The sequence below is a fragment of the Mauremys mutica genome, chromosome 15 (assembly GCF_020497125.1).
Source record: "Mauremys mutica isolate MM-2020 ecotype Southern chromosome 15, ASM2049712v1, whole genome shotgun sequence".
NCBI classification, from domain to species: domain Eukaryota; kingdom Metazoa; phylum Chordata; order Testudines; family Geoemydidae; genus Mauremys; species Mauremys mutica.
This window is the reverse complement of record NC_059086.1, coordinates 27,778,879-27,804,573: the sequence shown is the minus strand read 5'-3', so window position 1 is coordinate 27,804,573 and position 25,695 is coordinate 27,778,879. Positions and strand designations below refer to the sequence as shown.

General features: G+C 49.6%; 1 protein-coding gene across 1 annotated transcript in view; it reads left to right on the top strand.

Moving 5' to 3' along the window:
* LOC123350600 (butyrophilin subfamily 3 member A1-like) overlaps positions 1-25,695 on the top strand; it is a 71,841-nt gene that overhangs the window by 5,785 nt on the left and 40,361 nt on the right. Inside the window, exons 4-10 of the mRNA XM_044989247.1 lie at positions 13,437-13,538; positions 13,764-13,820; positions 15,172-15,198; positions 16,300-16,326; positions 18,997-19,017; positions 19,167-19,193; positions 20,261-20,844. Coding sequence (XP_044845182.1) covers positions 13,437-13,538; positions 13,764-13,820; positions 15,172-15,198; positions 16,300-16,326; positions 18,997-19,017; positions 19,167-19,193; positions 20,261-20,844 — 845 coding nt within the window. The remainder of the gene's footprint in view (positions 1-13,436; positions 13,539-13,763; positions 13,821-15,171; positions 15,199-16,299; positions 16,327-18,996; positions 19,018-19,166; positions 19,194-20,260; positions 20,845-25,695) is intronic.

Genomic DNA, 25,695 nt, shown 5'->3' with positions numbered 1-25,695 from the left:
ACCCTCCCTCGCACAGTGTCTGTCTCCCAGTCTCAGTGATTAATAGGGGAGAGAGGAGTCTGGGCCCACCCTCTACTCTGGGCTCCAGCCCAGGGACCCTAAAATTAGCAGCTATGGAAGCTGACTTTTTGGAAATAGGACACGTACAATTCCCTGGGCCACTTCCCCACAGAAGCCTGCACTTCCTCAATATCTACTTCGTTACTTCAGGGCCTCCTTCCTTGCACCTGAAATGATTTGTACTGCTCAGTTCCTCTAACAGCGTGGCGTCCTCCTACAGTTCCTGACATGCGCGCTCAACTGACTAACTGGAGGTTTTTAACTAGTTTCAGCCAGCCCCTAATTGGCTTCAGGTTTCCCAATCAGCTTAGCTATCTTCCCTGTCTTCTGGAAAGACCTTAATTGGTCCCAGGTGTCTTAATTGACCTGGAGCAGCTGCCATTTACATACCAGGTAACAGGGATTTGTTTAGCCGGCTAATATATCTGTCTCCCACTACTTTTCTATAGCCATCTGGCCTTGCCCTGTCACACTCTATAGTGTAGAACAGGTCTCAGACTCTGTAAGAGGTTTGACTTAGGCCACGTCTACACTACCTGCTGGATCGGCGGGCAGCGGTTGATCCAGCAGGGTCGATTTATCACATCTAGTCTAGACGCAATAAATCGATCCTTGAGCACTCTCCCGTCGACTCCTGTACTCCACCGCCGCAAGAGGCGCAGGCAGAGTAATTGGGGGAGCGTCAGCAGCTGACTCACAGCAGTGAAGACATCATGATAAGTTGATCTAAGTACGTCTACTTCAGCTATGTTATTCACGTAGCTGAAGTTGCATAACTTAGATCAACACCCCCCTCTCCCAGCATAGACCAGGGCTTACAAGCTTACAGCGGCATAGCTGTACCGATACAGCTGTGCTGCTTTAAGATTGCTTTTGTAGCTGCGTTATGCCCAGGGGAGAGAGCTCTCCTGTTGCCATAATAAATCCAGCTCAATGAACGGTAGTAGCTATGTCAGTGGGAGAGCATCTCCCACTGACATAGTGCTGTGCACATGAGCACTTATGCCAGTAAAACTTTTGTCACCCGGGGGCATTGAAAAACACTTCCCCTCTCCCCCACCCCCGCCAAGCGACAAAAGTTTTTCTGACATTCGTGCTAGTGTAGACAGGGCCTTAGTCATGCATCAACCTCTGATAACAGAAACTAGCACTGTAGAAAATCAATGTAGCTCACATTAAATGGATTAAAAACTGGCTACCTGATAGATCTCAAAGTAACTAATGGGGTATTATCCTCCTATGGAAATGTTTCTAGTCAGTTTGCAAGGGATCTGTTCTGGGCCAGTGCTATTCAATAGCTTTATCAGTGAGCTGGAAGGAAATATAAAATCAGTGCTGGTAAAATTTGCAGATGGTGCAAAAATTGGTAGAATGGTAAAAAATGATGCTGACAGGCTAGTACTACAGACTGACCTGGATCTCTTGGTAAGGTGGTTCACCCTAAGAATATGCATTTCAACATGGCTACATGCATGGTCACATATCTGGGAACAAAGACTCTAGGTCACACTTACAGGATAGGAGACTCTGTCCAGGAAAGCAATGACCCTGAAAAGGACTTAAAGGTCATGGCAGGAACCAGCTGAATGTAAATTCCCAGAGCAATGCTGGAGCTAAGATGGTGAATGCGACCTTTGTATGTATAAACAAGAATAATAAGAGAAAGGAGATGATACTTTGTTAGACAGACCACCTGTACTCCACCACCACAAGAGGCTTAAACCTGCTGCCTATTAATTTTACTTGGTGACCCTTGGTTCTTGTGTTATGAGAAGGAGTAAATAGCATTTATTTACTTTCTCCACAACAGTCATGATGTTATAGATCTCAATCATATCCCCCCAGTCATCTCTTTTCAAACCTGAAAAAGTCTTAGTTTTATTAATCTCCTTATTCAGAAGCTGTTCCATATCTCTAATAATTTTGAGGCCCTTTTCTGAACCCTTTCCAATTCCAATATATCTTTTTTGAGATGGGGCAACCACATCTGCACGAAGTATTGAAGATGTGGGCATACCATGGATTTATATAGAGGCAATATGATATTTTCTCTGTTATTATCTATCCCTTTGTTAATGATTCCCCAAATTCTGTTAACATTTTTGACTGCCACTGCACATTGAGTGGATATTTTCAGAGAACTATCCACAATGACTCCAGGATCTGGGAAAAGGAGTAAAGAGTGAGGTGGCCAAATTTTCAGATGACACAAAACTACTCAAGATAATTAAGTCCCAGGCAGACTGTGAAGACCTACAAAAGGATCTCTCAAAACTGGGTGACCTGGCAACAAAATGGCAGATGAAATTCAGTGTTGATCAGTGCAAGGTAATGCACATGGGAAAACATAATCCCAACTATACATATAAAATGATGGGGTCTAAATTAGCTGTTACCACTCAAGAAAGATCTTGGAGTCATTGTGGTATTTCTTCATACAACACACAGTGAACCTGTGGCATTCTTTGCGAGAGGATATTGTGAAGGCCTACACTATAACAGGGTTAAAAAAAGAACTAGATAAGTTCATGGAGGATAGGCCCATCAATGGCTATTAGCCAGTGTGAGCAGGGACAGTTTCCCTAGCCTCTGTTTGTCAGAAGCTGGCAATGGGCAACCAGGGGATGGATCACTTGATGATTACTGTGATGGGTTTGGTCACAGAGACCCGCTTGGAACTGTCACCTGATATGCTGAATTTACCTCTGAGCCCATTTTCCCTGCCAGCTTGGGACTCCAGAACCCTGCCTTGTTAAGCCAGACATGCTAGCCTGCTGCAACACAGACCCAGGTCTGGTCCACACCCCCAAAGCTGTAGACTTTAACCAAAAACTGCTCAGCGGGTCATCTATCTCCAGCACCCAGTTCCCAATGGGATCCAAACCCCAAATGAATCCGTTTTACTCTGTGTAAAGCTTATACAGGGTAAACTCATAAATTGTCTGTCCTCCATAACACTGATAAAGAGATATGCACAGCTGTTTGCTCCCCCAGGTATTATTCACATACTCTGGGTGTACTAATAAACAAAAATGATTTTATTAAGTATAAAAAAGTAGGATTTAAGTGGTTCCAAGTAATAACAGACAGAACAAAGTAACCCAGCAAAATAAAACAAAACACGCAAGTCTAAACTTAAAACATTAAGGAACTCTCAGAGATGTTCCAATAAGCTTCTTTCACAGACTAGACTCCTTCCTAGTCTGGGCCCGATCCTTTCCCCTGGAACAAACCTTGTTGGTTCCAACAGACATCTTATGTGGAAAGCAGGGGTGTTCTCATGACTTGCAGCCCCCTTTCTTCTGTTCCACCCCCTTTATAGCTTTGGCACAAGGCAGGAATCCTTTGTCTTTCTGGGTTCCACCCCTCCTTCCATAGGCGCCGACTTCCCCACTTTCCTTTGGGTGCTCGACCCTTGCTCTGCCCCCGGCCCCAACCCTACTCCCTCCCTTCCATGAAGATCTGCCCCTGCCCTTCCTCTTCTACCTCTGCCCTGCCCCATTCCAACCTTCCGTAAATCCCTGCCCTGGCCCTGCCTCTTCCCCACCTCCTCCCCTGAGCATGCCACATTCCTGCTCCTCCCCCTCCCTCCCTGAGTGTCCTAACACTGCCAAAGAATTGTTTGGTGATGACCAGGCAAGAAGCACTTGGAGGTAGGCAGAGGAGTGGGGATGCGGCGTGCTCAGGGGGGGAGGAGGAGGTTGGGCTGGGAGGGAGGGAAGCTTGGCTACCAGTGGGTGCAGAGCACTAGAGCACTCACTGATTTTTCCACATGGGTGCTCCAGCTGCAGAGCACCCACGGAGTTGGCGCCTATACCTCCTTCTAAATGGAAAAGATGGATTCCAGTATCATGTGACATGGTCACATGTCCTGTGACACCCCCAGCCTCCGTTCTTCCTGGGCAGGCCTACAAATACACAGGAAGGTTTGCAAGTAAATAGACCATTTACAACCAATTGTCCTAGTTAATGGGAGCCATCAAGATTCCAAACCACCATTAATGCATAATTACAATAAGACTTTAGAGTTATACTTCATATTTCTAGCATCAGATACAAGAATGATACATGACTACAAATAGGATGAACGCACGCAATAGATTATAAGCTTTGCATATTTCCATAAAATATTATGGAGTGCAACGTCACATACCTGTTCTGTTCATTCCCTCTGAGGCACCTGACATTGGTCACTGTCAGAAGACAGGATACTTGGCTAGATGTACCTTTGGTCTGTCCCAGTATGGCCATTCTTATGTTCTTAATCTCCAGTGAAGGAACTTCCTTGACCTCCCTATGTAATCTGTTCCATTGTTCTTACAGTTAGGAAAATTTTCCTGAGATCAGTGCTGAGATTTCATCAGCTAATTTATACTGATCTGACTATTAGTTTGTCTTGGTACAGTTAAAGTGTGGGCACAGTTCTACTGGAACAGTTATTCCATGGCTGGAAAGTGAACAAGCCATACTGTCATAAGGCACAGATAAGGGGAGGCAGTGTGGTCTATTGGAGAGAGAATTAGTATTGGCCTCAGGAGTTCCTGATTATATTCCCAGCTCTACCACTGTCCTGCTGGTGATCTTGGAGAAGACCACCTTGTGCCTCAGTTTCCCCAATGGGAATAATGACACTGACCTCCTCTGTAAAGCACTTTGAGATCTACTGATAATAACTAGGGGTTATCCTAGCTGAATGCACACTAACCATTGCACTGAGATAACTACAGGCAGTCCTCGGACATATGACACAATTGTTTCCTGAAAATTGCATCGTAAGTCGAAACATCATAGCTCAAAACCGCAATCCACTCATTGCAGGATTGAGCATTGTAAAGTCGAAACCAATTGTCGTAAATCGCATCAGGTGTCAATTCAGAAGCATTGTAAGTGCTGTTCATCGTAAGTTGAACATCGTAAAGTCGTGGACTGCCTGTATTTAAGTAAAAATAATCATACCTGAAATAGTTAAATCATTAAAAAACTTTAGCACCCACAGTCTGCATTTAAAATTTTGATCGACCTATCTTCCTCACTGAGGGATGTGAAAAATTCGCATCCTGGAACGCAGTACTTATTGGCGACCCAACCCTCAGTGCAGGAGTAGCGAGGTCAACAGAAGAATTCTTCAATTGACATGCATCCGATGAAGTGGGCTGTAGACCACGAAAACTTATGCTCAAATAAATGTTTTAGTCTCTAAAGTGCCACAAGTGCTCCTGTTCTTTCAATTGACCTAGCTGTTGCTGCATGGAGATGTGGATTACTTGCATTGACAGAAACTGCTTCTGTTGCTGTAGGAAGTTTCTATATTCCAGAGATACATCAGCACAGCTGGAGTACTTTAGCTGTGGCACTGTAGCACCCATAGTGCAGATGTCACCACTTAAGTGTTTCTGTTAACACCTAATTAAAACTTTGATTAAAAGAAACCTAATTTGCAACACTCGGCTTTTCAATTAAGGTGTTAAGGGATTTCAATAAACAGAGCTTTTACTTCCCACTGGTCCGCCAAACCACCCAGGCCTGATCTATGCTACAGAATTAGGTTGACATAACTTGTTTTATGTCGACCTAACTCTGTAACCAAAATGTAGCTCCCACCGATGTCACTCACCCACTGCACTGACTAAAACCTCGTCTACACTATAGAGCTTTGTTAACAAAAGTTTGTATTGACAAAACAGTGGAGGTGTACACACTACAATGCACCTTCCACTGACAAAACTCTCCTGCTTTGCTAGTAAAATAAAACCATCTTGATGAGAGCCGTAGAGCTTCTGAGGCAAAGTTATATCAACAAATTGTCAGCGTAGACACTGCGCTTCATTATGTCGCTGTAATTGGCCTCCAGGAGGTGTCCCACAATGCCCATCCTGACCGCTGTGGTCAGCAGTTCGAACTCCGCTACCATGCAGCCAGATACACAGGCATCTGCCCCTCCCGCTTTAAAGGACCAGAAATTTTTTAAATTCCACTTCTTGTTTGCTCAGCATGGAGAGCTCACATCCATCTTCCCAGCTGGCCATGGTGGCTCCATGCAGCAAACGCTTTCCTGCTTGGAGCACACCTGAGCTGTTGGATCTGCTGAATATATGAGGAGAGGAGGCTGTGCAGTCCCAGCTCCACTCCAGCCTAGGAACTTCTATATCTACGGTCAGATTTCCCGTGGCATGTTGCAAAAGGGCTATGAATGGGGCATGCATCAGTGCAGTGCGAAGATAAAGGCGCTGAGGCAGCTGTATCAGAAGGTAAGGGAATCAAACAGTCATTCTGGTGCTGCTCCAAAGACCTGCTGCTTCCATAAGGAGCTGGAGCCATCTTCAGTGGTGACTCCACCTCCACTGCCAAGAGCCTTGTGGATACTTCGGCGGGGCTGGAAGAACAGACTCAACCCAAGGATGAAGTGGTGGACCAGGAGGTTGAGTTTGAGAACAAGATGGGACAAGCAACTACCATGGGGGGCCAGGATCTCTTCTTGATCCCAGATGGTTTGAACGATTCCCAGCACTCTGTCTCTGGAGTGCATGATTCAGGAGAGGGGAGCTCTGGTAAGTGATCGTTTCGAGTTGATACTGCTTGGTTTTATGAGGTAGAGCTGTCCTTTGTTTTGTTACATGGTAGAAATGGGTGAAATGATAGAAATATACAAGATTAGCTGTGTTTCCATTTGCTTCACATTCCCACGTGCAACTAAGCAGTGTGGTGGAACAGTGTGCTAATGCACACCAAGATTTCATGGGAATCCTCCAGAGAGATCTCTAGGAAACTTTCTTGGAGGTACTCTCCAATCCTCTGCTGAAGGTTCCTTGCCAGATCTGCTTTGTTCCTTCCCCTGTTATAGGAAACTTTTCCAGGCCAATCAGCGATCACTTGTGCAGGGACCAAAGTGACACATGGACGAGCAGCATAGGGACCTGATCTGAAGCCACATGCATGCAGGAGATGTACCCTTGCATCCTTGCTTATCCTCAAGAGTGAGATATTGGCTACAATGACCCCCGCTTGTGGAAAATGGTGGCAGAATTCACAATTTTGTCCCTAATTGTCTTCAGTGACCCTCCTTAAAAAAACAGGTAGACCCTTCGCCCCATCATGAGAGAACTTTTTCCCACGGGCCGAACTCACCCATGTTTAGGGCATTCACCAAGTTTTGTGATTGCCAAGGGACAGTGAGAAACTGATTCGTATTTTTAAAAAGGTATATTTTACTATAATGATTTGATGCTGTTAGTGCACTAACAATCATGCTTCTGTTTATTGTTTATTGTGCTTCTGCAGATGTGGGCTTCAGGGGAACCCCCTTCTCCAAATAAGGAAGTGATTAAGGAGGAGCAAGGAGGACATGTTTCAAGAGGTGTTCCAATCATCAGAGGCCAAAAAACAAGAATGCAGGGCATTGAGAGACTTTAAATAAAAATTATAAATTAGACAGGCAGGACAGAAAGAAGAGCCAGGAGGGAATTTTAATCAGCGAGGATCAGATGATAGAAGTGATCGAGGACCAAACGGAGATGCTGACATCCCTAATCATGCGGCAGGCAAAATTCATGCATACTCACCCCCATCTGCCGCCAATACAGAATTTCTTGCCATACCATCCCCAATCTCCACCCACACAGTCCTTCCAACATCCCAATCTGCCTTGGTACCTTGTTCACTCCAGCCCTTCAGACAGCTTTCAAAATGATAGCTGGACTTCATAGAATCAAAAAGATTAGGGTTGGAAGAGACCTCAGGAGGTCATCTAGTCCAACCCCCTGCTCAAAGCAGGACCAGCCCCAACTAAATCACCCCAGCGTGGGCTTTGTCAAGCCTTGCCTTAAAAACCTTTAATGATAGAGATTCCACCACCTCCCTAGGTAACCCATTCCAGTACTTCACCACTCCTCTAGTGAAATAGTTTTTCCTAATATCCAACCTAGACTTCCCCCACTGCAACTTGAGACCATGCTCCTTGTTTTGTCATCTGCCACAACTGAGAACAGCCGAGCGCCATCCTCTTTGGAACCCCCCTTCCAGTAGCTGAAGGCTGATATCAAATCCCCCCTCACTCTTCTCTTTTGCAGACTAAATAACCCCAGTTCCCTCAGCCTCTCCTCATAAATCATGTGTCCCAGCCCCCTAATCTTTTTCATTGCCCTCCACTGGACTCTCTCCAATTAGTCCACATCATTTCTGTAGTGAGGGGCTCAAAACTGGATGCAATACATGAGTGCCGAATAGAGGGGAAAAATCACTTCCCTCGATCTGCTGGCATTGCTTCTAATAATATCGCCCAATATGCCGTTAACCTTCTTGGCAACAAGGGCACACTGTTGACTCATATCCAGCTTTTCGTCCACTGTAATCCCCAGGTCCTTTTCTGCAGAACTGCTGCTTAGCCAGTTGGTCCCCAGCCTGTAACAGTGCATGGGATTCTTTCGTCCTAAGAGCAGGACTCTGCACTTGCCCTTCTTGAACCTCATCAGATTTCTTTTGGCCCAATACTGACTTACATTCAGCTATGAGAGCCTACACTGCCCTTCACTATTATCTCCCTTCCCAGCAAGCATTTTGTGTGTGTTCTTAATTGGTACTTAATAAAAACGTACTCCTGCATTCCAGGTAAGGACTTAGACATCAAGTCCGAGTGGACCATGTTCAGGGCCTCAATCATTGAGGCAACCATGCAAAGCTGTGGCCTGAAGTCAGTTGGTGCATGTCATGATGGCACCCTAGAACCCGCTGGTGGACTCCAGTGATGAGGGAAGCTCAAGTTGAAGGAGGAGGCTTTCTGAGCAAAGCTTGCAATCCAGACTTATGTTATGGATGAGAGGTACCGGCTGGCTAAGAGGGCTGTGGCTGAGGCAGTCATTGACATGAAAGCCCAGGCTTGGGAGGAGTTTGGAGAGACTATGGAGAATGATTAGCGTATGGCCTTAAAGGTGCTCTGGCAAACCATGTGTTGCCTTAGGAGGCATTGGTGGGACATTGTTCAAGCTGTACTTAGCAAAACTGCTTACTTCGACAGAGGAAATTGTCAAGGGGTGGAACGAGCACTTTGAAGAACTCCTCAAACAAATGGACACACACCTTTCAGGAGGCAGTGCCGGAAACCTCCAGTGAGATTGGATCTATTTCGGATGCTGAGGTCAATATGGTGCTAAGGTGCCTTCGTAACGATAAAGCAGCAGGGGTGGATGAGATTTTCCCAGAGATGTTGAAAGCAGTGGACAATGTTGGGGTGTCATAGTTAACGCGCCTCTTCAATGTTCCATAGAAAACTGATGCAGTATCTCTGGACTGGCAAACTAGGCTTAAGAAAGGAGACCAGGGGGTGTGTTCCAATTATAGGGGGATCACATTCCTCAGCCTTCCCAGCAAAACCTATGCCAGGATGCTGCAGAGGAGGTTACACCTGTTAGTTGAACCTTGGATTTAGGAGGAACAATGTGGATTCCATCCCACTCTTGAAAAAAATGGACCAGCTCTTTGGTGTCTTGCAGATACTTGAGCGGTCATGGGAGTTTGCTAATCCGGTTTTCCTTTGTTTTGTAGACCTGGAGAAGACATATGACCATGTTCCACAAGATGTCTTGTGAGAAGTGCTGTGGGAGTCTGAGGGAGTCTGGTCCCTCTGTTCTCAGAGTGAGAGTTGTGTTCGGATTCATGGCATTAAGTCGAGTTCATTCAAGGAGGGTGATGGACTCCGCCAAGGGGGTGTCTTGTCCCCACTCCTCTTTATGATTTTCAAGAACAGGATATCAAGGTGCAGCCAAGCTGGAGAGTGCATCCTTTCCCAGAAGAAAGTGGACTGGTCTTTCCAGATAAGGGGGGGAGCAGCTGCCCTTAGTGGAAGAGTTCAAATATCTAGGGGTCTTGTTCATGAGTGATGGTAAGCAGGAATGTGAGATCAACCAGAAGATTGGTGCAGCAGTGGCAGTGGTGAAACGGGAGCTGAGTTCTTGGATGAAGCTCTCAGTTTACAGGTTGCACTACATCCCCATTCTTACTTATGGTCATGAACTTTGGGTAATGACTGAAAGAATGAGATTGCAGGTACAAGTGTTGGAAATGAGGTTTCTTTGCAGGGTGACTGGGCTTACTCTCTGAGATAGGGTGAGAAGCTTGGCTTTTTGGAGGAGCCTCAGAGTAGAGCAGCTACTCCTCCGGATCGAGAGCAGCCAGTTGAGGTGGTTAGGGCACCTGATAAGGACGCCTCCTGGCAGGATCCTGTTTGAACTCTACCAAGCACATCCCACTGGGCAGTGGCCCCCAAGGTCAACTCAGAACATGCTGAAGGGATTATATCTCCTGGCTGGCCTGGGAATGCTGCACAATGACCCAGGAGGAGCTGGAACCTGTTGCGAAGGAAAAGGAGGTCTGATCCCCCCTACTCTCCATGCTGTCACTGTGACCATCACCAGGAAGTGTGGCATAAAGGAAAAAGAAGAAGAAGAAAAATCTCTGAAAGATAATCAATCTCTATTTATCTCCTACACATGGAGATTGCTGCTGGAATTAATACACAGTGTCAATTGGATCATTTTCAGACTAAGTCACAGTCAGGAATCATCAAAATTTCATTCAAGTTGGCAAGTTAAGAAAGCATGGCAGAGTGCTGTATAGAAAGACACATTACTGGTGCTCATTGTCAAAATGGTGCCTGAAAGCCTCCCTGATTCAAATAACCCCTTGTTGTGCCCCTCTAATAGCCCTGGTATCTGACTGCTCAAAATCAGCTGTTAGGAGATCCACTTCAATGCTCCACCCTGAGGGAAATGTTTCATCCTTAGCCTCACAACTATTATGGAGTGCACAGCAGGTTGCTATGACCACGGAAATATTTTCCTCATTTAGGTCTAACTTGCCATAAAGGCTGTGCCAGCGCGCTTTTAATCTGCCCAGCACACATTCCATGGTCATTTTGCACCTGCTCAGCCTATTGTTGAAGCACTCCTTGCTGCTGTCCAGGTTTCTAGTATAAGGTTTCATGAGCCGTGGGAGTAAGGGTACGCTGGGTCTCCCAAGATCACTATGGGCATTTCAACATCACCCATTTAAATCTTCTGGTCTGGAAAGAAAGTTCCTGCTTGCAGCTTTCTGTATAGGCCAGTGTTCCTGAAGATGCATGTGCCATGCACCTTCCCTGACCACCCCACATTGATGTCAGTGAAACTCCCACAGTGATCCACAATTCTGCAATACCATAGAGAACTACTCCTTTCTATTGATGTGCTCTGTCACAAGATGATCCTGGGCCAAAACTTGGATATCTGTTGCCCCGCCACAGTTAACGAATCCCATTGCCACAAAGACATCCACTATTTCAAGCATATTTCCAAGTGTCACAGTCCTTTGTAGCAGGATGTGATTAATGGCCCTGCACACTTGTGTTAACACAGCCCCAACAGTGGACTTCCCAGCTCCAGACTTATCCGTGACTGACCAGTAGCAGCCTGGAGTTACCATCTTACACACAACGATTGCCACATGCTTTTTAATTGAGAAGGCAGCTCTCATTTTGGTGTCCTTGTGCTGCAGTACTGGGGCGAGCTCTGCACACAGATCCAGGAAAATGACTGCACATTTGAAAGTTCTGCAGCCACTGCTCGTCATCCCAGACCTACATAACAATCCTCTCAATGCTTGTTTTCCGAGCCCAAAAGCGACCACCCACCACGTGCAGCTGCTCCATGAATGTCAAAGTTAATCTGGTGTTGTTTCTTTCCATGGCACATGGCAGGTCAGGCACCTGGGATTCCTGTTCAGATTGGTAGTTCAGGACATACTGCACGACCATCCGCAATGTGCTCATAACAGTGACCACAACAGTGGAGAGCAGTGCAGGATCTATCCTTTCATACAGAGATGGCAGGCATACAGTAAACAGGGACCATTTGGATAATGACACAAAACAGAGCTGGAAACTCATGGAATGATGGGACAAAAAAACAAACAAACTGCACCATGGCACAATGAGCCTGCACCTGTGATGCACTGTGATCCACTTTGTCTTCCCACAAGTCCTAGCTGCAGAAGGGGGCGAGTATCAGAGGGGTAGCCGTGTTAGTCTGGATCTGTAAAAGCAACAAAGAATCCTGTGGCACCTTATAGACTAACAGACGTTCTGCAGCATGAGCTTTCGTGGGTGAATACCCACTTCTTCAGATGCAAGTCGGGGGCGAGTTGCACAGTGCAATAGCTACCCACAGTGCACTGCTCTCACTGTCGATGCTAGAGCTCCCGCTGTGGACAAACTCCATCAACAGAAGGAGTGTTGTTTGAACATGCATGAGCTATGTAATTATAGTGCTTTTTAATCATTGGTGTAACTGTGACGTTATCCCCAGGACGAGTGGCACTTGTGGTGATACTGGGAAACTGGAGTGTCTAAGGAAATTACTTGTGCCTTGTGGTTAGCCAGTGGGATGAAACCAAAGTCCTCTTTGTCTGGCTGGTTTGGTTTGCCTTAGAGGTGGAAAAACCCCAGCCTTCGGCTGTAACTGCCCTACTTTAAGCAATTTGTCCTGAATTGGCACTCTCAGTTGGGTCCCGCCAGAACTGCTTTGTCACAGTAACGTGTGTCGACAAAACTCTGTAGTGTAGACAAGGCCTTAATAACTCCACCTCCACAAGAGGTGTAGCATTTAGGCCAATGCAGTTAGGTCGACACTGTGATGCTTACATCAACTGTTGCTGCCTTTTAGAAGCTGTCTCACAATGCTCCACACTGACAGTTAAATTGGTGTAAGTGCTCCTGGTGAGGACGTGCACCACTGACACAAGAAGCATAGTGTGGATATGCAAAAACGATGAAATTACTGCAATAGCTGTACATTGACGTAACTTAGGTAGACTTAATTTCTTAGTTGACAGGCCAGATTGTTTTTAGGTTTAAAAAAGTAGGAAGATATTACATTTCAAGCCCCTTTTATACATCACAACGCAGAAAAGAAGTGCCACATGCCACTTCTATGAACTCATATCACACTGGGACCAACTAGGGGAAAAAATGTTCTCTGCTGAACTTATCTGGACTGGAGATGGTGACTGAGAACTGGGAGCTGTATGACAGTGATCATCTGAACAGCCAGCTGGTGCAGGCAGAGCTAGGCAGGCTGGGTACAGAGTCTCTAGCTGTTGGCTTGTAGCAGTGGGAGAGATTTGGGCATAGCAGATTCCTGGTTATTGGACTGATGCTGTGCTGGCTTCTCTGATTCCGGTGGCTCCCATGTGCAGCTGTGATTTGAGCATGGAGGGAACGTTCCCTTCAGTACTGTGAATTTCTGGGGATCCCTGAGCCAGGACTCAGCTGTCAAGCCAACTAGAAAACCTCATTCTCCAGTTCTAGGATGGGACCGTGCTCCTTACACACTGTGCTCTTTGTTTGCCAGGTGACATATTCCCCCATGTGTCTCCCTGGCTGGCTGCATTCTGGGTGATTTTCACTCTGGTTCTCATTGCTGCTGGAGCTTGTGCATATCTTGGATACTCAGGTAATGGGAATGTGTTATTTGCATATTTAGAGCCCAGCCCTAGAGGGCACTGGGCTGGGGCATGGGAGCATTTTATTGTTCAGGTATTTACCTTTTGTTGGTTTTAGGAAATAAACCAACCAACCAAACACACCAGAGTCCCCACCCCCACCTGTATTAGTGTGTTGTGCAGCATTTCCCCTTCCTTCCCTGTCTCACTGCCATGTCTGATTATCTGTCTCACAGCAAAGCAAAGGGCCTCTCTGAAGAAACGCTCTGAAGAGGAGCGTCTATTAAACCTTGGTAGGTTTTGCTGCTGTATCTCTTGCTCTGTCTGTTGAGATATGTGAGCTCTGTGACACTTGGTATTATCTGTGGGCCCAGTGCAATGAAAGAGATGGAGCCAGGAGGTTTCTGTCTAGTGATTCCTCATCTTCCCCCACGTTCTCATACATACTGATGTTAACAGGTTGGCAAATGTGCATTTTGCAGCAAAAACTCAACTGTCAGTGCTTCCTTGCATGTGGCTGCAGCAGGTAAATTGGTTTTCAGTGACCAAATCTGGGTCAGATTCTGTCCCACTAATCCTGGGGAATTGCTCAGTGTCTCTCCTTAAAAGAAAGGACACTATAAGGTCAATGATGCTCTGTGAGGTGATTTCATCACTGTGACTGTCAAATGCACAGGATGCAGGGAGGGTGATTAACCCCTGGCACAAGGTCCCCAGGGCAGTCATGATATCTCCATCTCTTGATGGCATCAGATCCAGACTGGGCACCTTTCTGGAAGGTGCTGTAGTCAAACTCGAGTTACTGGACTCAGTGCAGGAAGAACTGGGTGAGATTCTCTGGCCTGTGATACACAGCAGGTCGGACTAGATGATCTAATGGTCTCTTCTGGCCTGAAACTCTATGAATCTGTGACATTCACTCTCTTGAGCTGTGCTAATAGACAAAGAAGCACCAGGTTTTAAATTCCACGTCTGATTTATTCCATTGTGAATTTTTCAATATTTAGTAACAATATTGGTTCGCATTGTGATGGTGCTGAGAGGTGCCAACCTGTTCTGCTGGGCACTGCACAGACATGCAGAGAAATACAGTTGAAAGGGAGAGAGAATGGATACAACATGCCAGCACAGCGACTAGGGTTCTCACAGCTATCATAAGCCAGAAAAGTCTGGTGGACCCCCTCTTTCATCTCCTTTGCTCTCTTTGCCACCATTCCTACAGCTGAGGAGGGCTGGATGGGACTCCCCTAGCAATCAGTGCTGTTCTGTAACTAGCTAGAGGGGTCACTGTGAAGTAACTGACCCCACCCCATTGTTCTACTAGCCCTGCTGCACCAGCCCAAGGCCTGCACTACACACTGACCTGCACCAGTGTAACTCAAGGCATGTTTTGAAACCTAATTAGTTAAACTGATGAAAGTGTGTGTGTAGACGAGAGCTAAGGAGTGAGAGACTCCCCCAGGTTTCCTGTGTGTTGGTGCATATCACTAACCACCCGCCCTGCTCCTGTCAAACCTGCCAGCTCTGGATCTGGGGCTGGAAGTGTGGCGCTGGGATTTGTGTGACTCACTCCAGTAGCTAGGGAGTGTACAGCACCAGCCAATGTGTGTCACTGGATCTAACTCTTTTCTCTTCCCATTTCAGAGACTGAGAGGGTTGCTTTGGAATCAGGTACTTGGCTAAACCTCTAGTGAACGTGTGTCTGCACTTTCACACTGTGACGAGAAAGAAAAATCACCACACACTGTATGGACCTCAGTCACCTTAATGATCATCCCTCCTGCCCTGGGCAAAAACAAACACTGCAGAGTTTGCAGCTCAGATTTCAGTATCACCCTTAACAATGGAGAGCAAAGTTAAGGCAGGTGGAGTGGCAAGACTCAAGCATGGTCTATACTGCCCAACAGTTCAGATTACCGGGGTGACTGTGAATGTCACGTCAAATTGCTGTGCCGTAACACCCCCATGTGCATGCTGTGTGTGTGCACTAAAGGTTCCGCATTAACATAGTCATATTTGAAGAGGACTATGTTAGTGCAAACTAGGTACTGTTTAGTGAGCACCAGCAACGTTCCCACAAAACAGTCACAGTGCAGCACTTTGGCACCTGCTGCAAATCACATCCCTGTAGGACAAACTATGGGGTAGTGTTCATAATTCTGACCTGCAAAATCCCTGCTATCCCAGTGCTTGATTGCCCGCATGCACACAGCTCTGCCAGTGTCCCTCAGTGACCAACCACTACCTCTCTGCTAGCTCAGCCCTGAGATCCTCAGTCCTGTCCTCTTCCCCACACCCTACCCCCACAGCATAGGCCTGGATCACAGATGAACAGAGCCTCCTATCTCTGGTGCACTCTGTATGGGCTCTTTGAGGTGAATTCTGATGGGACCCACCACTCACCTTGTTCCCATGAGAGCCTGGACAGGACCTGACTCCACATCTCTTCATGTGGATGTCTACGCTTCAGCTCCAATACCCAGAGACACACTGTCTCTGATTGAATTAGTACACTAACAATAGCAGTGTGGCTGGAAGGTAGCATAGCCAGTGGCTTAGGGTAGCTCTGCCACTGCATGTGCTACCCCTGACTACCCTGCTACTCTTAGTGCTCTAACTCCAGCAGAGCTTGCATGTCTCTGTCTGCCCAATCTGGGAAGCTCGGTCCCAGCTGCAGTGTAGACATACCCCAAATTTGGAACAGCCCCATGTCACTCTGCTCAAAACAACCCACACTGAACCCATCACAGTCTCTTTTTCTTCTCTCCCCAGAATGCCAGGAGCTGTGTGAGAGGCTCGGTAAGTTCATCCACCTCCACATTAGAGCCTCCGGGCAGAGGCTCCCAGCCACACACAGTGCTGAGCAAATCCAAAAGCACCAACAATACAGGGCAGGACTGCATTAACACTTTATGCCAAAATCAGAGTCACATTAGAGTCACCCCAGTCCCACTGAAGCAATCTGAGCTCTCTGTAGCAGACACAGGCTTACATGTTTTCCTGTGTGGATAGACAGACAGGTGTCACCTTGCCTTTGACAATCCAATGCCAATCACATTGTGCTGATGCAGGAGAAGAGGGCCAGCTGCTTTCTATAGATGACTGCTGGAGTGCAGGCTCTTCTGGGCCATTTCCAGGAACATGGAGATGAGCAGGAGACCAGACTCAGGCTCCTGTTTCCATGCTTTGTTGCCAAGGTCAGATCCCAGATGTGAGCCCCAATCATTGGCATGTCCATCCCCTAGTTACACCTGGAGTGTGCAGTTTAGATGCTCTAAAGGGCTGTTAGTAACACAGAAAAGAAATTATCCTTAGATGGAAGGATTGAGAACATCAGAGCTGTATAGATCCAGACAAGTGTGTCCCATCAAGGTTAGTTGCTCTGCAAATCCCAGCCTGATTTTTACTCTGTGTGACAAAGTTCCTCCTCTGCATTGGTGGGTCCTGCACTTATTGGTGGATTTGCTCACCTCAGAGATTCATGGCAGCCCTCAGTTTGGCCTCTTTTGCTAGTGGCTCAAACCTGCCATTCACTCAGCTAACCTCGTCACTGGCCAGCATGGGGAAAGGGAGGAGAACAATCCCCGCAGTCTCTGCTGGTCCACCTAATGGGTCCGGGGACTGGCCAGGGACCTTCCTTGTGGTGGGACCCACAGTCCAGGTCAATTCCTCCTGTATCTAATAGGAAGTTGAGGGGATGGAGGGAACCCAGGCCCGTCCTCTACTCTGGTTTCCAACCCAGGGCCCTGTGGATCACCGCTGTCTATAGTGTCTCCTGTAACACCGGTGAGACAGCTACAACTTCCTGGTCTACTTCCCCATGGCCTCCTCCCAACACCTTATTTATCCTCACCACAAGACCTTCTTCCTGATGCAAGATAGCGTTTGTACTCCTAAGTCCTCCAGCAGCATGTCCTCTCACTCTCAGCTCCTTACATGCCCCTCACTGACTGAAGTGAGATCCTTTTTAAACCAGGTGCCCTGATTAGCCTGCCTGTCTTAATTGATGCTAGCAGCTTCTTAATTGGTTCCAGGAGTCCTAATTAGCCTGTCTGCCTTAATTGGTTCCAGCAAGTTCCTGATTGTTCTGCAACTACCCTTGTTACCTTATCCAGGGAAAAGAGACCTGCTTAACCTGGGGCTAATATATCTGCCTTCTATCACTCTCCCAGTGAGATGCATTGCTGGGCCTGGGGCATTTCCTGGGGGTCACGGGCCTGGCGGTGATGTGTGAAGCCCAGAACATCCACGATGCTTGTTGCTCCCACTGGGGCCGGGTGACTTGCCCCCGTGTCCCAAGCTTTGCTGGCTCTGCCATGGCCTGGAAGGCAGCTACCACTGGGGCAGTGCCGCGGCACCTGTTCTGGGCTGGCAACTGACTTAATAGGAGACAGGAGGGGGGCTCACAATGACACAGGGAAGCTTGGGCCACCTGCACACAGTAATTGGAGCCAGGCCATCCATCCTCCAGACAGCAGTGCCTGGGCTGCCCTTGCTGCTTTCCTCCTGTTGTGTGTCACACTGAGGCTTTATAACATGCGGCTACGTGGGGCCTTCATATCGGGTCAGGAGTGGTCTTGGACCTGGCTTAGATGATTCCTCCCAAACATGCGTCTGACGAAGTGGGCATTCACCCACAAAGCTCATGCTCCAAAACATCTGTTAGTCTATAAGGTGCCACAGGACTCTTTGCTGCTTTTACAGATCCAGACTAACACGGCTACCCCTCTGATACTTCCCAAAAATGGTACCTCTGGCTGCTGAGTCATTGCTGGCCCCATTGCAGAGAGAGAGCCTCCTTTCAAGTCAGACAGCCTGCAGCATCCAGCTGTTCTTTCAGTCTCTCCCATCCAAGTACTGAGCTACTGTGAACTTGCTCAGCAGGGACTGTGTGATGCGATCACTGCCTAAGATGGGTGTTGGCTTGACCTTTGACCTCATTCCCACATGCTGTTAATGCTTGGGGTCCAGAGGGTGGGATAAAAAAAAATCACTTTCCTGTAGATCCTGGATCCCAATAGGATCACTCTTCTGTAGCCATCTGGCCCAACCCTGTCACACCTGTCAGTCTCCCTTTAAAATCTCCGAGTCTGCTGGCAAACTACACAGCCAAACAGCAGCTTCTTACAGGCCTGGATTCTGCTTGGGGTGACCCAGATTCGCTTCAGTGAAGAACATGGAGTTATTGTGGATTTACAGCAGTGTCACTGAGAACAACATTTGCTCCAATCCCAGCTACTAAGAGACAGTATAACGGCATCCCTGAGAGCCGGTCATTGCTATTAGCAGAGATCTCTGGTCTCTGGGGTGAAAGGGCCTGTCTCTCACCTCACACAGATGAGACATTTCTCCTTTGGCAGCAAGGGCCCATGAACCACATGTAAAGCGATCACATGGTCACAGAGCAACACCCAGAACTGAGCCCTCTGCCTAAATGACAGCGAATAACTCCGTCTCTTTCCATTTCAGGCAGGGCAGTCACAGAGCTAGGTAAGAGAATGTGTTTTCATGTCACATTTCACATCACTCGGTTCCTTTCTATTTGCCAGTTACCCCTCTCCCAGAACCGCATCTCCTGTGGAAGCGAGATCCCCGCATTTGCCGGGCCCCTGACCATGTTTGTTCCTCTTCCCTTGCAGAGTTCAGGAGGGCTCGGAGCTGCATGGGTGAGTGGGGCTGCGAGGTGCTGAGCAGACACCGCACTGGGGTTAGTGGTATCAGCGTTACATAGCTGAGCTGTCAGAGGTGTGGGGTCCCCATGGGGCAGGCAGGGCACGGCTGGATGCCACGAATGGTGCTGAACTCACTGCCCTGAGCTATAAGTCTCACTTCTAGGCAGCTCCCTCGCAATCCCCCCCTCAGTTAGTTCTGAGCCCCCCACCCAATCTCTCATTGGTCCTTCAGTGATGATCCCTACCCCGTCAGCTCCCCCAACAGCGCCACTCAGCCCTCCCACTGCAGCCTGCAGTCTTCACCCTCTTGACACCTTCCATGGACCCTCAGAGCCCTAACGCCAGCCAGGGACAGATCCTGTGCAGGGGGGAGTAAGAGGCTACAAGGAGCCCAATCCCCTACTCCGGCTCCCTCCATATCCCAACAAGCTCAGGGGCCTGGTCCAGCACAGCCCTCGAGCTCCCTGGAACCCATGGCTGGATCCAGTCCAACTAGCCACCCCAATGCCTAATGCCGGGATCTGGCCCTTAACTCCTTCTCTGACCTTCCCTTGCCCCTTCAGCCGGACTCAATCTCTTCTCAGTGCCCCTCTGCCCCTCACCCCTCGCTTGCAGCACTGGGATCTCCCACCAGGCCCTGAGCTATCTATACAGACCCGTCCTGCCAAGGTAAAGGCCTAAGCAGCCACCTTCCTGCCTCTGTCTGAGCTGACACTTCTGCCTTCTCCTGCCCTGCAGAGCAGGTGACTTGGGAACAGGTGGACACGGGGCTGTGTCTGGAGTGAGCCGCGCAGACTGAATTTGGCCAGTTATCTGCCCTTCTCACTGCAGTGGGATTTGGACACTCCAAGGACACAGGGCAGGGAAGCCCCTTCCACCCTCCCCATGTCACACAGCAGGGCAGAGACACTGGGCCTGTGCTGAGTGGGTCATGGAATCTTTTTGGCAGGGAGCAGAACTGAGCTCTCCCCTTCCCCCCGGATCTCCCAGGTAGAATCCCGGGATTGTGGGGTCTCTGATTGACTTGTGGATAATGGGGTTGTTTTGGTCTTTCTCCCCAGTTCCTGTCACCCTGGATCCGAGTTGCAAACACCCTGAACTCACTGTGTCTTCAGATGGCAGAACAGTCCAGCACAACCCCCCCTCCCCAGAGCCAGCTGCCCTTTATGGGGCTCTGATCGTTGTGGGGAGAGAGGGGTTTGTGTCCAGGAGGGATTATGGTGGGGAGGGCAGGATTTGCAGGTGGTACTGGGAGATAATGGTGGGGGACAGCCTGGACTGGGAGCTGGGGGTGCTGAGTGAGTCTGTGAGGGGCAGAGTGAGACAGGAGAGGCTGGAGAGACCCCCTGAGTGGGGGTGCTGGGCTCTAGGGAGATCTGGGGGGCAGTATCACCCCAGGGAGGCCAACACTGTGATCCAGAGCTGGGGTGTGACACCGACAGTGGTTGGGGTGTATCTGGATCTAGAAGGGGAGAGTCTCTCATTCTATAATGTCAGTTCAATGGCCCTTATCCTGGAGATTCCTGTGGAAGGTTCTGAGAGATTGTTCCCCTTCCTCAGCCCTGGTCATGCTGTGGGGAGGGACCTGAGAAAACCCCTCAGCATCTGCCCCCCCAGCGACTGGGATTTCCCCCAGAAATTAGGGGTTAGTGTGGCTGCTAGATGGGGAGATCTATGATGGGGTGTGCTCCCCACACTGACCCTGCAAGAGTTGAACTGGGCCAAGCGGCCCAATCAGCCAATTAAATTGTGAAGGGGGAAAATTTAGGCTCTGTGGAGGGAGCTAATTAGGAGGAAATTCACTCGCAGGGGGAAGGGGGGGACAGGTGATGCTTCTATAAAGCTAGGAGTCTGGCAACTGTAAGAGAGCAGCAGGGCAGAAGCCTGCAGTCCCTGTCCCTGAGGTAAGGGAGCAGGCAGGGAAGCAGCATGGTAGGAAGGAGTCCAGGGGCAATAGCAGTAAGGTTAGTGTAGACACAGACCTTAACTGCTCACTGTGGTGCTCTGGACTGGAACCCAGAGTAGAGGGCAGGCCTGGGTTTCCTTACCTACCACTGCAGAGTGGCGGTGTGGGGCAGTGAACAGAATGACTGAGTCACTGCGGGAGTCACTACTCAGGGCCAGGTGTGAGGACTGCCTGATGCTGCTGGAGGAGAGCAACTTTGAGAGACTCCCCTGGAAATGGAAATCACAGAGTGATCTGTCTGAAGGGCCGAGTCACAAAATGGCTGTACCGTGACACCGTGAGCGGGAGGAGAGCAGCAATGGTAGAAAGTGGATACTGAATGAGGTGGAGCTAATTCCCAGAATTGCCAGAAGGGGGCACCAGCCTGCAGTGAGTAAAACACCCTGTGACAAGATCCCACACCCCCAGCACAGCCCCCTTTCCCCAAGGCAGTGCCGTAACAAGGGCGAGGTGAGTGAGGCACTTGCCCCGGGTGCCCAAAGCTGAGGGGCACAGAAAAAGATGAAAAAAAGAGCAGCTGGAGCAGCGAAGCAACAACAATGAAAACAAAACAAAACAAATAAAAAACCAGCATGCAGGGCGGCCAGAGTGGCGAACCAAAAAAAAAAAAAAAATACCAAGGCGCAAACTTTCGGTGCCACTTACTTGGCGGCTCAGGGCTGCCTCCCCCAGCTGTGCTGGCGAGCCTCTGGGTGGGCAGTGGCTGCACCCTGGCTAGCAGGACTCCCTGCGCTGCAGACATGCCCCAGGCAGCAGAGTGCACGCCCCAGCTAGTGGGGGGGAGGGGAGGGAGTGAGGGGGAGAAAGAGAAGGGGGGCAGCCAGGGCTTCCTTCAGCCAGAGTGCTCACCACTCAGCCCGTCCTGCCACACCACCTGCCGGGAGGGCTCCACACTGCCCCTCCTGCAGGTGAATTGAAAGTCATCTGTCAGCGGGCCTGCCAGTCCCAGCAGGGCGCTCCCCTCCTCCATGCCACTCCCCCTACTGTGGTGCCCTGAAAGTCATCGGTGAAACAAAAAAAAAAAAATCAAGGACACAGGGCGACCAGAGAAGCAAAACAAAAAAAAAGGGCGGCCGTGCCACTCTAGGAAATTATATGGAGGGGGGAGGGTGCAATTTTATACTCTTGCTCGGGTGCAGAAATAGCTAGTTACAGCTCTACCCCAAGGGGCAAGAAACAACACAGGGCCATCTGCTACCTGAGAAACATGGACATCATCCTGCTCTCACCGATGGGGATGTGAAAGGAAACAGCACATCAGAGAACAAAAATATCCAAAACCACTTCCCCATCCTGAAGAGAAGAGGGATAAAACAGAGCTGGAGCCCTGGCAAACAGAAGGGGGAAAAGGAATGCTAAACCTTCAAGGTCTGGAGAGAAAAACACTCAGAACTTGACACCCAAGGGGTCTCTGGAGCTGACTCTTGTTCCAGGGATACCAGGGCCAGGAAATACAATGCGGGAATCAGACACAAACGCCGACACCTGGGAAAGAACCTCACCTGACAGGGAATGCAGGGAAATGGTGACACATCAGATGTTTTCTCCCCCTCAACTCAAAGGAAAACCACAGGAATGCATGATAACCCTTTGACCCAACCCCCAATTAAATCAGAATGTGCTATTTGGATTGAACTGTATTAACTTGACCATTAAATGTAGGAAATTCAATACACACCAGTGGGGGGGATACAGAGGGGAAGGGTCTCACAATGGTACTGACTAACTCCTATTGCAGATACACACCCTGCTCCTGCCAGCCTCAGGCCATGTGAGTGAGTGACAGGATCGGGCTCTCTGTGTATCAGACTGGGTTGTGATAGCCTCACACTGAGCTGTACTCCGCCCCCCCTAACTTCCCCTTGGCTCTGGCAGGGCTGTGTGGTCTCATGGGCACCAGGGATGATGGAAGATGCTGCAGAAGCTTCTCATGGAACAAGGGAAGTTCAGATGCTGTTGGAAATTGTAGTGAGGATGCTGGGGTGCAGGAGGGGAACAGGCTGCCAGTGCAGCATTGCCAAGTCCCATGATAAAGCCCCAGCTCCTGGAGTCCTGGGATTGTGGGAGAATCTCAGCTTTGGTTTAAAACAAATAAAAGTAAGTTTTTAGCCTGTGGCTGTGGTGTGAAGCTGTAAAGTGTGATTCCAATGCCTCTGTGCACCATGTCTGGCTTTACGGCTGGGTGTGCTGCATTTAAACCCTAGGGCCTGGCTGTCAGTTTATTGAAGGTTGTGATGAGACCCAGCAGTGAATGGGGGGCAGGGGGTGGGGAGCCCTAGCAGTGCCTCCCGCAAATGCTGTGTCCAGCTAGGTAACAGGTGTGAGTGCGATGAGCTGGCTGGGACAAGCTGTGCTCTACTCATCAGCTCTTAGTGGGGACAGGGCCACCTTTTTGCCATGGGCATTTCACGTCCCTGTAGCTGGTGGAAATGAACCCCAGGGAGATGTTATGGTGTGAAAACCCCTTTCTCCTGGTGTAGGCCATGCGCAAACCAGCCAAGTCTACCGGGGCAGCAGCCAGCAATCGGATTTCCGGCACAGGTGGGACACTGGTTGCCATGGGTGGGGAGGCAGGTGGGTCTTAGGGGAACAAATTGAGAATCACTGGGTGTGACAGGATTGGGGCTGCCCTGTAATAACCTTGGAACTTTGCTCTGTTTGTCTGACTGTTGTGCAGAACACAAGGGGTTAATTCAAGCAGGGGTTTGCTGCCCCCTAAACCTCCTGGCAAACACTGCAAGGGATAAGAGACAGACAGAGCCATCCACGCCCCCTGCTGAGCCACCTCACCCGTTAACCAGTCTCAGGGATACAGGAGGGAATAGAGACCTCGCGCTGCACTGAGAGATGCCCTGAAGGACAGCGAGGGAACAGGCAGAGACACCGGGGACCAGATGGCCCCACCCCCAGAGGTGAGGGCCTGGGGTAGGACAGGCTGCCTAGGTCTAGGGATGAGGTAGACTTGCAGGGAGCCCCTTTACTGTGTGAAACCCTGTTCTCTGGCTGTGCCTGGCTCCTGCTGTTGAGATTAAATGAGACTGTGTAAGAAGGTGTTTGGGTCACTGTAGTCATGGCTGGTCACAGCTCCTGGTGGTAGAACCGCAGGACCATTCTTTTGCAGGATCATTCCCAGCTGCCATCAGCAAATCTTGATTTCAGAGAAATCAGATTTTTCATTGGGAAAATTGTCAACCAGGTTCTAACCCCAGCCACTAATTCAGGGGGCTGAATGTCTTTCCACAGCTAAAGATAGAGCCAGGGGCGGCTCTATAAATTACGGCGCCCCAAGCAGGGCAGCGCGCTTCGCCGCCCTTCCCCGGTCCCGCGGCTGGGGCAGAAGTGTCTGTGGCGGGTGCGCTGGTTTGCGGCTCCGGTGGAGCATCCGCAGGCATGCCTGCGGGAGCTCTGTCTGAGCCGCGGGACCAGCGCGCCCGCCGCAGTCATGCCTGCGGGAGCTCAAGCGGAGCCGCGGGAAGAGGGGACCCTCCGCAGTCATGCCTGTGGCAGGTCCGCTCGTCCCGGGCTCCGGTGGACCTCCCGCAGGCATGACTGCGGAAGGTCCGCCGGAGCCAAATGCCGCCCTGCCCCGACAATGCCACCCCACGCGCCTGCTTGGCGCGCTGGGGTCTGGAGCCGGCCCTGGATAGAGCACGCCTATAGCCCCCTCCCCAACAGCACTGACCATCTCCCCTCCCATCCTTCCCCCATGGCATCCCTGGGGAAGCTGCTCCTGCCCTCAACTGCTGCTTGGCCCAGCCCCCATTTCCGATAAGTTGGAATTGGTTCCCTGCTGCCTCTTTCACTAGACCAGGGCAGGAGCTGAAATGGGGAGAGCAGTGATGGGGAAATGTCCCCAGCTGCTGCCTCTGTGTGGGGAGCTGGCGGGGCAGGAAACATCACTTCCTCATTCACTTTCCTGCGCTCTGTCACTGCTCAGACCCCCGACTCTTGGGCTTCAGAGCCAGGCTCCCCTGGAGAATGTCAGAGATGGAGAGAACAAACCACAGAGACACCAGCTGGGCCAGAAATATCACAGCGTGAGAAGTTCTTCAATCCCACATCACAGCCTGTGCCACACCCCTGCCGGGTAGAGCTCACTGCTGGGTGGGGGAAGAGGTGTCTGCACAAGGGACTCTGAAGATGCTCAGGGCGCTGTCGGCTCATCCTGAGCCAGACTGAGTGCAGAGAGTCACTGAGCAGCACCCAGTTGCTCTCTAGTCCCGCAGCATCTGGCTCAATCAATATCCCCTGCAGGGCTGGGAGATGGGTCTAATTCTGCCCAGGGGTTGGGCCGAAGGAGGGACCCAGGACTCAACCCAGGGTCCAGGCCCAGCAGGGGGTGGGACACTCTGTGAGATCAATGAAACCCACTCATCCTATTTCCCAGCCTGTGTCTCTGACAGACACTTGTGCAGGTAGAGCTTCTCCTGCTCTGCAATTTGACGCTGGACCATGCTGTGTACATGAGCCCGAAACCCACAAGTCCAAATTAGCTGACACGGGTCAGCTGCAGGTTTTTAACTTCAGTGT